At 41.9% G+C, this 15578-nt stretch overlaps 1 protein-coding gene across 6 annotated transcripts in view; it reads right to left on the bottom strand.

Annotated features, from left to right (window-relative positions):
- Nucleotides 1-594: 594 nt before the first annotated feature.
- Nucleotides 595-15578, bottom strand: part of Lsamp (limbic system-associated membrane protein) — a 2197426-nt gene continuing 2182442 nt past the window's right edge. For 3 of the 6 annotated variants that reach the window (XM_030249137.1, NM_001361282.1, XM_006522201.4), the window contains 2 exons: nucleotides 14091-14123; nucleotides 595-8129 (listed from right to left, as the gene is read on the bottom strand). In XM_030249137.1, coding sequence (XP_030104997.1) covers nucleotides 8032-8129; nucleotides 14091-14123 — 131 coding nt within the window. In that variant the 3' untranslated portion in view covers nucleotides 595-8031. The remainder of the gene's footprint in view (nucleotides 8130-14090; nucleotides 14124-15578) is intronic. The other 3 variants (XM_030249138.1, NM_001361281.1, NM_001347236.1) reach the window with 1 other exon arrangement.

Raw genomic sequence — 15578 nt, 5'->3', positions numbered from 1 at the left:
CTTTTTCCCTTGCTAGCTTCTGTTTGACCCAAGGCAATGCTATAAGGATGCTGGGAAGATGCTGTGACTATCACTTGAATTGAGGATGGAGAGCACACTGTATTTTCATAAGTAGAAACAATAGATGACTTTGGAAGGTCACTTGGGGGTCTCATTCAAGCTAACCCTGAAAGAGAACTCTAGACATGGAGACTTTAATGAAAGGACAAGATGCCCTCTTGAGGTCACAGCCCAAAGACTAACCCCAGTTCTCACTCAGGAGCTGTTTGACCCCTCCCTCCTCTGCCGCTTCCCTCTGGGTAATCTACTCATATTTTTCTCATTATCCCTAAAGGAAGACAGAGGAAAACAAAATATCAGGGGTCTCTCCCTCTTCTCTTAAGGGAAGACAATTATGGTAAATAGTGCATTCATTTCTGCAGAGGAAGCACTGTTAGAAAGCCTTGCTTGCAGCGATTTTCCAGTATTTTGTCTACCTCTCCCATGTTTGGTGTTTGCTATCATTGGCTCTGGTTCCCAAGCCATTCACCAGAGCCTTCGAGAAACAGGGCAGCCAACCGCAAGATCATGTGGATTCAGGTCAACCAAGACACATCTCCTTTTCACGTTTATTTCATTTTGTTTTAAGATCACAGAAGAGCAGAGCATTCATACGTGTAAAGTAACAGAAGAGAGAACCAGAATTTAAATACATTTAAAAAGAAAAAAAAAAGCTTTTCTTTAATTTTAATTTTTTTTTACACACATTGCGCTTTTTTACTTTCCTTCACAGAGCTAGTATTCAGGGAAAAAATATCCACCCAATAAACAAAAATAAAGTAACTTGAGCGACAAATCAACTGAACCAGAAAATGGCCATGTTTTTATATCGTCAAGGGAAGATCAGTTCATGTCTACAGGGCTGGAAAAAAGGAATATATTTTATATATATATTTATATGCATATAACACTGTTAATGAGGAGACGTCTAACCAAGAACAGGATTTATACAACCTCCAGGAGAGCAAATGGAAAGGGAGGGTGAAGCAGGGCTGGGGAGAAGTGGGAGGTATCCTTCCCTCCCCTTTTTATTTCCTCCCTTTAGCCCCCCCCCCCCCCCCCCAGCAAATACTTATGGAGCAGAACGTGGCCGAAGTTCACCAGGATGAACCGTGTTCATGCTCAGGTGAAGAGCAAAGACTTAGGTAAGGGAGTTCAAAAGAGGCTCCTGACGGGTGGCGAGGGTTGCTGTGGTACGCCAGGAAGCTAGCTCCGTGGATTTTCTTCAATTGCAAGAAGCAGATTTTTACCGTGCCTAGATATTACACAGGGGGGGTTGTGTTGGGAAGAATGTAGCTGTCGGGTGGACTCACGAGCACCATCCAAAAAGCTGTGCCTAGGAAGGATCGATGGGACTGGGGAGGTGTTGGGTGGGCGGGTCTCTCTCCCCTTACAGAGTGTCCAGAGTACCGTAAACCCACTGCGCATCCTCATATAAACAGTGATACCTAACGCCGGAGGTGGTGATGAGTGAACTCTGCTCCTCGGTGTCCAGGAGAGCCCTATTCTTTGTGCTCTTTGGGAAGATTCATGAAAAAAAGGTGACCGGACAAGGTGTTGAGCTGAATGGTGAAGACAGAGTGGGACTCACAAGTGGACCTGCGCTGAGTCGGCTCAGGATGTGGCCCAACAGAACAATCCCTCCGTTACTGCTCCGGAAACTTAACTTTCACATTTGGTTTTAGCTTTTACATCTCTCACTCTCTTTTAACCCTGCCTCCCAGATAGGCTTTTTTGTCCTGTTTCACTCATGGCTGCTTTAAACTATACCAATTCAAGCTGTTAAAAAAAATAAAAAAATAAAAAGAGGCCCCTCTGTAACCACTTGGTCAATCTCACAGTCTATTTATTAGTCAAGTCTCAAGAAACGTCTGTAAGAAACCCCTTCTCTTGCCTGTTTTTCACAAAACAGCCTTTTTTGAACTTGCTTGGGACCAGCTGACAACGCCCAGTGACACACATTTACCATAATGAAGCACTTGGCCAAGGATAAGAGAAAGCTGATATTTCCTCTCACATGTGCAACTTCCTCATTTGTTACGTACATAATGCCCGATCTGGCCATTTTCCTACCCATGAAAGGCTATTAGGCTACAGTTCAACTGTTACATTTCCCAATATTACGAACAAGGCAGCCACCTCAGCTATTTTGGTGCCCTCGCTTTAATATGAAAATGCCTTTCCTCTGTATCTCTAAGAAATTTTCTCAGAAAAGAGATACAGAACTGGTCCAGAGCCCCTGTGGTTCTAGAAGGTGCTATGTTGTGGAGACAGAGGGGGGTGGGTTTAGAGAAAACCAGAGACCAGCAAATAGCTCTTCGTGGGTGGCAGCATTTAATGAATTTTAATTCATAGTCAGAATCAGAAGGTTTAGAGGTGGGAGAGACCATGAAGTGTCCTTTGAATTCTTGACTTTCCAGATGAGAAAACTAAAAACTCAGGAACTGGAATTAACTTGCCTGTGTCAGCATCTCACAGCTTTTTGTGTGGCGAGACCCAAAGCAACAGCCCCATTTTCTTGGCTCCAATCCTGATACACCTTTCATGTTACAGATGCCCTTTGTCCTTGGTAGATGAATGTAAGCCTCAGTGTGAAATCTCTTCCTACAATAGTCTGGTATGACATTCATATCATCTCTCTTGATGAGTCTGTCAGTCGTTCTGATTAAATAAAGTAAAGGTCTATGGGACACTGTTAAATCAGCAGATACACCTGGGAGTGACATTTTCATTCAAATGACTTTGTACCTTACTTTTAATCCATTGGCCTGTAGATCCACAAGGCTGCCAGGGATAATGATGATAATAATAATAATGATGATGATAATAATGATACAGGGAGATTCAGCAAAATATTTCTCAAGGATATAACATATTTCAAATTAGGATGACAAAGATATTTGCTGAGTCTGGTTAAGTGTAAAACAGTCCAAAAAATGGGGAGTGTGTAATAATCTGTTCATGTAAGTACTGGTGAATCTGTTGGAGCGATTTAAATAAAGACACAATATAATATGTATTAGCTGGCAAGAAACCAGTAACCCAGGCCCAGGAGTCCCTGCTATCCTAGTCCTCTTTCTTTCCGTTTGCCTAGGGTTGGTTGGGTCAGGCTGGAGAATCTCCACTGAGGGAGAAGGAGCAAAGAAAGCCAGCTGACCTTGGCTAGAAGAGCGTCTAAGTGTTCTGAGTGTCTGCTTCCTTTGGCTAAGGCAACACATTTGTAACCATGTCAGGCTTGCTTCTAAGTCCACTGACCTACAAAGAGCTTTGGGTTTTGTTCTTCTTATTTTGACTTCTTTTTCTTTAAGATTTATAGGTTTAGCTGAACTTGGGCTCTGCATGAAAAATGAAGTTTACATAGTTTATATTATGTACATAAACTAGTGATTTACATTGATTTACACATGATTGGTGCCTAATTTATTAATCAGCACAGTATGCAAATGCGCTGACGAGAAATCAGGATTTTAAAAATAAGTTTTCTACAATATCCATAAACATTCCACTGGCGTGAATGCTAAATCTAAACCTAAGCTTAACGCCAGCCACCTCACCAAGAAGAATGTGCTATACACTGGGAGCAAAACCAAATTCCTTCTTGAGGTTCACTTGGTGACATTTGAGCAGCAGAGCTAAATGCAAACGAGGGGGGTTTACGTTCCTCCCCACCGGTGTGCACGTAAATGCGAACTTCATTTTACATTTAGTGAGATGTTTACAGATATGATGTCAACCATAATGGGGAATTTACATCACTTGGGCAGACTAAGTCTCTGGAGGAGAAACATTTTTAATAACTTAAGCACGAAAGATTTCCTAAAGTAGGTTTGTGTTTCTTAACTTGGGGTCTATCTCACATTTTTTTCTGGTGTGTTTGTCTTCAGAGTTTTAATAGCTTTTTAGGTCAAATGTAACACTGCTCTTACATTGTTATACAAACTGGCAGTTTACAGGGGAACCAAGACTAAATCTAGGCTGAGAATCTGTGAGAATAAAGAAAAACATGAGGACATGGTTAATCCTATAGCAGGTGGTCTCTTAAGCAAATTTCCTTTAAACAAAAAGTAACAAAGTGGGCAGAAAGGCATCCACATTTTTCTAAATGAAGCCTAGCACTTTTTAAAAAAATAAACCAAATTCATTATCTCTCTTCCTTTTAAGTTTAAACCATCATTCTAAAGTTTTCCTACAATACATACATTGTTGTAAATATATCATTTGTAACGATAAGATCTAAAACAATACATACACACACATATAATTTTTTTTCACAAAGAACCCAAAGCCTGTAAAGAACAAAATTAAAACTTTAGGAAGACTAGCCAATAAAAGATGTCACATGGTAGTCATCTCAGAGAGGACCCTGTGACTGTGGGCTGAGAAGAAAGGACTTAAAAAGCAGTTTCACGCTGAGGAATTTAGTTTCTGTAGGCAGAGGAGGTAAAGTCCATCTTTGGAGGAGAAACATACTTTTGTTTCGGTCCTCCAAGAACGTAAAAAATCACGAGTATTGTTATAAGGTCTCTTTGAATAGCCTCAGTTGTCTAATGAATTTAACAAACAAACAACAAAAAAGTTCATGGTAAGGGGAAAAATATTTGTCTGTCTTGGAAGAGAACACAAGAGCTAAGGGGAAATCCTTCCAGACAGAAAACGCATCTACTTTTCCATAAGTTGTCATTGTTTTGGGAGAAAGTGATTTTAAGTGTCACAAGAAAAATGTGCCTCTCACGAGGCAAAGTTGTTTTGATCACCAACTGCAAGGAGAACAGACAGTTCTGCAGTTGTAGAATCCAGGAAAGCTATCCTTCTTTGGGGCCTGCCCTAGGTCAAGGTAATTTCTACTTTTTAAACTGAAAGCTGAGGCTAAAGTTTTGTCTTATGAATGGCATAACTTTCACTTTGTATGCAAAGGATATGGAATCCGTGAGTGTTCCTGGTTTATGGATGCAACCCCTTCACTCCATGCTACCTATTTGTTCCAATCACTTGTTTGTATTCAGTACTTTGATTACCAACAAGTGAGATCAGTGGATGGATTTTTCTGTCAATTGTATGACATCTTGGTGTAGGCCATCTGGCCTGATAGTGATTCTAATCTTGCTCCAAAGAACAGTTTCTCAGTTCTGCATGTGACGTAGCAACATTCTAAAACCTATGCGGCCTACGATGAGACTTAGGTTTTCTCCATAGAGGAGAGACATTCTTAAAAAGAATCTCAGATCTTGCTGGAGTTATGGGCAAACACCGCATTGTAAAAGAATCGTTAGCTGTTCGCTCTATGGGCCATTATAATAAAACAAAAAGAATATATGGTATTGGAATGACCAGGAATTCTTTCCAAAGGAGATATTCCTCTGACAAAACCCCAGAGCTTGTCCTTATAATAGGATGGGGACCCTGAAGGCCAGGTGCATTATCAAAGCTTATGATATGTCACAGGTATCCATTTTTGGAAACTAATACTAAATGATGCGGAATTAACTCACATTTCCTTATTCCCACTATCTAGGCCAGCATGTACTCTTCTAAGACTTTACTTAAGGATGTGGAGGGCTCTGAACATGGCAAACACATATCCTTCAGTTGTAGTACAAGAGGACTAAACTTCTAGAGAATCCTTGATTGCCAATGTATCATATTGGAATATGGCACCCCTTCCCTATGTATTACTAGCTACCCTCTTGGATAGGAATCCCCATCCTATCTCTTGATCATCCATAAATACTTTTCTGCATCCTGAACCCTGTCTGTCCTCTGGATCATGTCAAAACTGCAAACCATGAAGCTAGGATGTGACAGATTTATAAAGTGATGTAATTGCTAGAAGAAATATAAAATTCTGCTCAAATTCCTTTTTTCTTCCCTCCCCCCTTTCCTCCTCTACCCCTTCCTCCCTCCTTCCTTCCCTTCTTCTTTCCTCCCTCCTTCCTTTTCTTCCTATTCTTCCCTCTTTCCCTTCATTTTGTATCATGTGACAGCCATTTCAAAGGTTAGAAAACTTGATGTGCCATGGCTCTGTAAGGTAACATCACATTATGACCTCAGCAATAACCCTTCATCCTTTCTCAAGGTGAATCACTTTGGATGCTTCTATACAGTTTTAAGGGAAAGTAGCCACTGGTTTTCTAGCAAAGATAACCCACCACATGCAGAGAGGCAGCCTTCCTGTAAGATGTCCCCTAGGCCAACTCTGTTGGCGATGTGATGATGTCGGGCTTTGGAATGCTCATACTGCTGCTTGGACTCATCCCACATTGCTCAGACCTTCCTTATGGTTAAGCAAATAGCTCAGCTTTCAGTGTTAGTGTGAAGAGGACTCTCACAGAGATAAGTCTAAACAGAGTAGGGAAGGTGAGTGCAATCAGTGCCCCAGTGGCCTGGCTTGGGGTATTGACTGGCCTCTATGGGCAATGGTGCCACGCGCATCAGCAGTGGGGCTGGAAGCCCATAAAGCGTTGGCCTTGAACTCAAGGATAAGAATCCATAAAGGAGAACAAAGCCTGGATTTCCTAATTTGTGATGACCAATACTTTGCATTAGAAGTTTAGCAGCCTCTACAGAAGACTCGGGTCTATTTTATGTCTCATTCACAATATTTTATTGGACCAACAATCTCCAATTAAGGGCATTATGGAGCAAATGCAGTGTTACTTGAAGATTAGTGAAGGGACAAAGCAGGTCTGCTTAGGGTCACCTTGGGCTCCTCTTCCCTTGGTGGGGGAGGGGCCACCATTCAGATACCCACTTGTCTCTGGAGATTTGCTCAATACACACGGCTCCTTTTTGCAGTGGGGCTCAGCCTTTATAAAGCTATGAAACTGATGGATTCTCCAGGCTTGCACACTGAGAGTGAAATCAGCGACCATCTTCCTCCCCTAGGTGATATTATGCAGGCCACGGGTCTGTTCCCTGTCTGCTCACCCCATTGATAGTAGGCACTTTCATGTACAGTGATATTCTGAGTGACTCCCAGCTGGGTTCTGAAAATGAGACCAGGAGGGGTATGGGGTCCTGCCCTCGAAAGGAGCACAGCTTGGTTTTGAATGCACACGGATATCATGTGACGGCCATGAAAGGGGGAGGAATTCTGCTCCTGGCCTCCCACCCAGCCCGTCCCCCCCAGCAACTCGTGACAGCCGCACCTCACAACTACAGTGCAGGACAGTATCTACAGCACAATGGGTCTATGTACACATGGACCATTCCCCTGGCATGCTTTAGAGAAAGACACATACACGCTCGCACACATGTACATCTACGTGAGAGCGAGAGACTTGAGCACACGCACGCGCACAGTGGAGAAGATGAAAATGGTACTTCCTAAAGTTTGCGGCGTGACTCGTGTTCTGGGTTGCTGGGGCAAAAGGGAGGTGGGGGTAGAGAAAAGGGGAATATTTGGAATGGGTGAGCTGAGGGGATAGAACACACTGGATGGGGAAAAGGTATGTTCTTAAAAGCTAAGAGAGATGATCCAGGCAGGGGAGCCTGAGAAAGGCTCAACACAGGTTTCCGTTGATAGTCCAAAATGGCGACACATCAGCTCAAATGAAAAACAGAATAAAAAGATTATGGAAATATAAACACCAAAGGCAAGACCTTCTTTTTCCCCACAGATGAAAATGGATGAAGGAAGGATAAAGTGTGGGGGGACTTAATAGCCACCTGGTACTTCTTGAATAGTCTCATTTGTACAACATCAGATGTCCTTAGCATGATGGAATCTTTACACAGCAGTCATTTGCTTAGAAGATAGACACATATTCGGGGAGAAGCTTTCCCACCCTAAATTATACTCAGATTTTTATTGAAGGATCTTAAAACTGTTTTTAGTGTTGTATTTTCTTCATTTTTCATATTCCCCCTTCATTTATAAACACACAATCTTGTGAAACAATAGTCTCCCCCCATCTTGCACTCTTTCTCTCTCTCTCTGTATCTGTGTGACGCATTTTTGTGTGTTTTTGTAATTATTTTTAAATTTTTATTCTATTAACATTTGCTGAGAAGGCAGAACAGGGACGCTGCCAGCAGCCACAGTGGTACGGCCAGACTGACGGATCCGTTGATTCCTCTCACCGACCCGGGTCCTGCAGAGCAAAGGAGAGAGAGAGAGAGAGAGTATGAGCATTTTCTGCGGGTTGACAGTTGAATAAAGGTGGCATCAGAGGCAAGGCGTGGCCAGGAGGCAAGGCGTGGCCTGGCACTGATGTCTCGTGAGCGGACCCATCTTTTAAGTTCTGCTCTCTCTGAGCTTTCTAAGTTATTTTAAACATGAAGCTACTCCTGCTGGAGAAGTCGCTAGGGTGTCTCCCGTGACTGTTTTCAGCTACCCTCCTCTCCCATGCTTTTCACATGATGACAGCGAAGCCATCACTGTGATTAAGACTCCAAGCACTGATGTTGAACCTTCAGGAGCCCAACACAAGTTCTCCCTGCAAATGTATAACAGTAGCTACATCAATCTCAGAAGGACTTGGTCATCAGTCTCCAGCTTCTTTGTTTCATAGGTGAGAGGCAGGATAGTTTATCCTTTAACGGGGGTGGGCGGGGACTATTATAAAGTAGCATTTATGCCTGGGTCCCTTAGCACGGTTAAAGTCCTATAATCTCACGAAGAAGCTAAGGTCCTCCTACCCAAAGTTATCATCTTAGAACGAAGAAGAAAACCAAAGGCAACAAGTCTGGCCAAACCGTGGAGGATCAGGGGCAGGTTCAAAGCTGGGGCAATTGAGAATGGACCGCACCTGGGGGACCTGATCCTTGGAACGTCACCCTGGGTCACTCAGGTTGTCAATGAGGACAGATTGTCGGGGAGATGAGTTTGGGTTTGGGGGGATAGTGAGTGGAGAGGAGAGGAATGCAGATTTGTGTGCTTCTGGAAGTAGTAATACTATAGCAGAAATGGGAGGTCTTACGACCTCATCATGCACACTTCTGGTCCCATTTTCCTCTTTTCATGTGGCTGTATTTAAATTTCACTGGAAACAAAAACACAACAACAACAAAAACCATTTTTCCCCCACCGAAGAGACAGTGACTTTAAGGCTATGATATTTAGCCTTAGACAATGATACTCAGAATAGAAGCTGACAGGGCTGTAATTATGGGTCACCGAAACTTTAGGGGCCAAGTATGCAGACTCTGTGTGTGTAAAACCGATGTCCTACAATTACAACGGAAGCATGTTCTAGTCTATGTCGTTTCAGCAAACTGCTTAAAATGTGTAAGACTGCAGAGAGTGTAGCACGGAAAACTACTGAAGTAAAGAATAGCTTCCTAAACGATGCTCGGCGTCTAGAGCTAAAGCAACAGGAAGAGTAGAACAGAACCGATCAACAACTGTATGACGCCACAATAAACCACGTTGCGTGTTCTGTTCATGAAATTATAAATATAAGTGCACTACTGCGTGCTTGCTGTAACAAATACTGCCTTCCAGAGAAAAATAGAAGGAACCGAGAATTGCATCCACAGTGACATTTCCACCGCTTATCAGCTCATCAGATTTAACCTTAGTGTCTGACTCTTAGAGTCATTGTCGCCACCACGTGGTGAGCCGTGGTAGTGAACCTCGGCAGTGTCTCCGTTAAACATTTGGTGGGTGAAATTCTGGTTAAAGCAATGCTAAGTCTAGACAAAAAACTACTGGAAGATGGAGACAGTGTATTTTTTTAAAAGTCTGATATTTTGGCTGGAGTACCACAGAATATTGCTTAATATGAAAATATGAACATATGCAAACTTTGAGCCTTTCGCGTATGCAAAATGAGCTTTGTCTGGTAAAAAGCCATGGAACCAGAATAAACAAGTTAAATATCTAGTAATTCTAGTCAGCTCACTCTGTGATCTCCTGAATGTCTATGGTGTCATAGTAAGAAGGGACACCCCAGCCACCTTCAGGTCCAGTCTCAGGAGGGTTGAGGTTCAAAGCATCTGCAGTGGTTGTTCACCATTCTCTGACGCCTAGGCGTCCTGATACTTCATGCCAAGTCTTCTCTGAGCTTCTCCTCTCCTCCACCAAGCTTTCTGGATGCCCGGGACTCTCAGCTTCCCTAGGCTCCTCTCCTGGTGGCAAAGCTTTTCTCTTGTATCTTTTTAGTGCCTGTCTGTATTAGTGCAAGTGTACCAGCAAGGCTTTCAGAATGAAGAAAAACTGTACAAAAATGAAGGTCTTATATGCCAAAATGATTTGTGTTTTGCTCTAGTATGAAACGGATGCTCTAAAAAAAAAAAAAAAAAAAAAAGCCCGATTTGCTTCTTTCTGTACTCTCATTGTTAGTACTAGGACAAGCTATATTGTTTCCCTGACATCGTAGGATTGAATGGTATCTACAGTCAGCTAAGAGAACTGAACTGGCCTTAACATCTTATTCAAATGGCAGGAAACATTAAAGAAAGCAAGAGTTCTGTTATTGAAAAGCATACTGCATATTCCCAGGAAGCTAGATAAATACATTAAAATCAACATTTTTGTTAATGTGTATGCATGCCTAGTTATGTGTCCTCTACCACCTATCCACCCATTCTCACACATAGGGAAGTTTCCATCCGCTATAAATCTTTATCTATACATATATGACATAAGCATGTATTATTGGCCTTTAAATACACAATACAAGCTAACTCCTACTTTCACATGTTACTCTATGTTGTAACAGGAATTCCTACTATGCATGTGTCAATAGTTTTTAATTTTATTCCCGACAGTCTTGTTACACATCTGAAATTCATTGTATACATCTGGTAAAGATACCTTTGCCTCTATCAGTTATTATTTATTAAGTTCTCTCATATAGTTATTTAATGCGCCTATGTGGTTTGCTCTTGCCATAATTGATTTTGAGAGTAAATAAACAGAATCGAGGAATCCTGTAAATGGGTAACAGTTGGGGAATTATCACAAGTTAGGTATGCAATTATAGATGCATACGATTGCATAGGAGACTACTCCAGTTAATGGCTAGTTCAGGGAAGGATAATCCACCAAATCATTAATTATGTTTTAGTTCCTAGTTATGAAATTCTGCTTATTTGCTGAAATGCAAATGATAAATCTTAGTTCCTGTGCCAGATGGCCACGCTCAGCAAGTGCTTGCATATACTGAGAGCCATCACGAAAGCACAAGTCTGCAAACACAACTTAGCCTTAGGAGCAGGCAAATAGGTGCACAGTTCAAAAGCTTGTTACATGGTTTTCATATCACAGAGAACAATCACACCAGGATATTTTACCATATCTATGTGGGCATTATAAACACACACACATTTTGGCATGTGTGGCACTTGGTAACTATTTCTTATATTATTCACAACACAGAAATTTTGGTATCAGAAATGAATGAAATACCAACTCTAATCAAAGATATTTGTAATTTGGATCAGGCTTAAGTCAAAAACAAGCAAACGGTCTTATTTATTTATTATGTGTGTATTATGTTTGTATATGCTTGCAAGTCATCAAATGTGTGTGGCCAGAGGGGAACGAACTCTTCTCTTTGCCCATGTGGCCCTGGGGACCAAACTCGGGTCCTTTGGCTTAGCAGCAAGTGACTTTACCCACTGAGCCACTGAGCCTGTACTGGCTGGAGGCTTTTAAGGCTTATTAGAGTAAAGGCAAAATTTACCTGCAGCAAAATAATAAATCAGAAATTAACATTCCCAAGGTTCTCCGAATCAGCTAAAGGACCCTGCTAAGATGAGTACTAAATTGTATCTTTTCGTGACCATGCTCGTAAAAGGGCAAAACCTGGATTTATGGCAAAGTTTATTAAATATCCTGAAATGAATGAAAAGGATTTTTTGGAGGGGGCCAAGTTTCTCTCCTGCTGATCCAATGTAGGATTCTGAGATCATCGTTTTGCTTTTTCATAAAGACTCAAAGATTTCACAAAGTGTTTTTCTTCAACCATCTATTTTGGCGACACTTCTTAATGCACAGATCAGTGATGGTTTCCTCTTTTTTCCACCCATTGTGACTGAATTTATTTAAAGTCGTCTTTAACCATGTCCACAATGATCCCCGGGTGTCCATTGCAGCCAATGAGAGATTCGGATCAGTATTAATGTTTGTGTTTCAATTATACAAAAGAAAATTATTTTTGGAATTCTTAAAGACTGATGGAATTGACTAAAAAAAAAAAACCAAAAATCTAAACAATTTAGGAAAAATCTGTCGAATAATGAAGGTTTGACAATCTACAGAATCTCCAAAATATTTCTGATCTGTATGCTCTGCCTGTGTTGGTGACCTCGGAAGCCATGTTGAAGGCAAGTGCGAAAATGCTGTCTCTGGCGCCACCTGCTGTCTATGTCCTGTTAGTACAGTTTCCTCTGTGTGAATTGGGGCTTGAAGCCTATGGAAGCTGAGACCTTAAATGCAGGCTCCTCTCTCATCAACTATCTTTATCCTCTCGAAAGTGGTATTTTGGACAGCTGAAACTCTCTTGTGATAACGTTAAGAACAGTACATCTTTCTCCTCAAAGCAGTCATGATCATAGTCCCAGTGCTTGAAAAGTGGAGGCAGCAGGGTAAGGAGGTTAAGATCAACTTCGTACATAGGAGTTTAAGGCTAGCCTGGAATACACGAAACCCTGACTCAGCAAAACAAAACAAAACAGAAAAGTAAAACAACAAAACAAAAACACACAAAAAAAATCAAATAGTTTCCCACATCATTTATGAAAAACTTAGATACCACACACCCAATACCTTAATATGATATTTGAATAATACCTGATGTCATTAGCCACATCAAAGTCCTGAGGTTTCACCTGTGTCACCAGACAAATTAATGGATAAGTTTTTAATCATACTATTGGGGAGAAAAGAGCTAAAGAGCGTTTTAATATTTTATGTCTTCTTGCTTCAAAGAGCCCTATCTGGAAGATATATTACTGGTTACCTCTGATGTGCTGAGACAGTGATGACCTATAAAGATAGACCACAAAAAGGGTATTGGTCTGAGCAACCATAAAACCTCTGTGGCTTTTAGATGCTGGAGGGCATTAGTCCCCCTGCCCCCCACAATAGGTTTCTACTGTTGGTGACAGTCATGATCATCACACAGTTCGTGAATTAGAAAGAAAGCTATTTTCTTTTTTCCTTTTTAAAAAAGTAATTTATTATTATGTTATATACATTGATGTTTTGACTGCATGTATGTCTGTGTGAGGGTTTCAGATCCCCTGAAAGAGGAGTTACAGATGGTTGTGAGCTGCCATGTGGGTGCTGAGAATTGAACCCAGGTCGTCTGGAAGAGCAGCCAGTGTTTTCAACCTCTGAGCCATCTCTCAGCCCGAAAGTTATTTTCATAAGAGATGACCTACAGTCAAGTGATGACTAGGAGGGCATGAACGATGGTGACATCTGGTCTCCTCCCAGCTTCCTTAGTACTTGTCTTGGGACGGACAACGTGAGGTTGCTTGCCTCGGCAAGCTTGCCCTGTCTTTGTAGAGATAAGAATGTAGACTGTGTGCCACATGGCTGACGGGAGTGCATGGAAATCATGGAATAACCTCTTCTAGGGATCCAGCTGTCCAGGTAATCTCTAGTAAGTGAGGCTTCAGGAGCTGAGAGAACAGAGGCAGGGTGGAAATGTCAACTGCGTACGCATTTCATTTCGTGAGTTGCTGTTTAGCTGTTGTGTCTGATGTAGGCGTCGCAACTTGGCAATGGATTTACTTGAATCGTCAACAAGTGACTGTAAAATTCTGAAAGCTTTGGCATTGGGTAGCGATCTTTCTACAAAGTGAGATCTGTGGAATGAACCACAGCTGCTTAAGATGAAGTGCAGAAGGGATGGAAGAAGGATGTTAGAGTGAGTAACTGTCAAAAGTTCTACCAGGCAGGGGCCGTGGGTCAGGGGGTGGACCCTTTATTAATAAGAAAGTTCACGACCTGGGGAAAATCATGGCCAACTGTCTTATTGAAAAAAAATTTTTTTAATCACAAATCATGATGCTAAAGCAAACTCAGGTGCATGAGACCACACTATATGGCTGTGGAATTTTAATTAATGTCTAAAAGGTTTCATAAACAGTAACCATACCTTTTGGCTTGAAGTGCACGGTGGTGCCAATTTCTAAAAAAGAAACATTCAGCAAAAACAAAAACAAATAAAAAAAAAGGCTTTATCAATTGAGAAATAAACATGAGGGTAGTTGTTACTCTCCACTCAAAGGAGGGGAAGGGGAAGGCAGGTAGAGGACAGGACAGTAAGAGAAACGGCCGATAGAGACTGAGGGACAGGCGAGCAGAAAGAGACTCTTCTTAGACTAAATGAGCAACTGCTAGGAACAAAAACTGAATGGCAGTTCCTGAATCTCCACGTTACGTGCTCTGTCATTAGACAAGCAGAGGGGCTCCAGCATGGAGTGTGAACGTCATCTGGACTGCACTGTATGCAACCATAGAATGTGTCTGATCCCCAGCCTTATCGTGACCCCACTCGCACCAGTTGGCCTTATCTAACTCCTTACCTAACAACCACGTTCATTCCTACTCCAAGTTTCACAGTTGCTGTACCATCTACTAGAAATGTTCCCCTCGGTTTCTAGACTGTTCGGTCATTCACTCCAGTCACCATTATAGGTCTGCTCCATCAATTCCTCGAAGTCACTGCTCTCTGATCCTCAACATTCTTTTACTGAGCATTAGGGTAAGCAGTATTAAAGTCCCTCCTGGTTTGATTCCCTCGTTTGCTTACTGGTTGTCTCCTAAGGGCATCCACAGTGCATAGCTTATTCACCACTGAATCTAGTTCTCAGCCAGGACCACGAGATACAGGAACTTTCCCCAAACACTTGTTGCACGTGTTAATAAATGTCAAGGTTGAATGAGATTAGATTGCTTAAATATCTGGATTTCCTTTTAAGTATCTTTGCCACATAATTCAAAGCACTTACCACCTTTGGAAGTAAACAAGTAAAATTTCTGTAGGGTACCATTTTCTATTTCAAGACCAACTAAGTGATTGGTTAGCTATGGGAGTCCATACCGGCAGTGAGATCCAGATATTTATCTCTCTATGACCAGCGGGACTACAGGATCAGATCTGCAGACTGAGTAACACAATCTAGCAGAAAAGGTAAAATGAAGAAGCTCTTTATACAGAACCTCTGCCATCTTATAGTTCAGCTTCCATTTTTTTCAGTTGTGTGTGTGTGGGTGGGTGGGGGGAGGTGTGTCTTTGAGGATAAACACTTGCCATCTCCCCAGCTTTCTTTTCTGCTCCCTGGAACCAGATCCCCTCTCCTGGGGTATCATGGCTTCTGCAGTAGCATCTCGGTCACCCTTCCCAATGGGGACATTACTTCCAGCGAGGAGTCTTTCTTGGTCTCCTTAACGATGTCTGGTCCTTTTATTTTCTATTATACTCATCTCTGTCTTAATTTCCAATGTGTTTATCTGATGATTTGATTAACAGCTGTCACCCCCCCCCACACCCCGACTCTGACTTCATGAAGTCTGGGGCTGTGTCTGTTATTATGTGATACTGTAGTCCTGTGCATGACAATCATTCTGAACGCACATGAAA

This window comes from Mus musculus, chromosome 16, assembly GCF_000001635.26.
Source record: "Mus musculus strain C57BL/6J chromosome 16, GRCm38.p6 C57BL/6J".
NCBI classification, from domain to species: Eukaryota; Metazoa; Chordata; class Mammalia; order Rodentia; family Muridae; genus Mus; species Mus musculus.
Note: the sequence above shows the minus strand (reverse complement) of the source record. Positions and strands in the feature narration are given on the sequence as shown.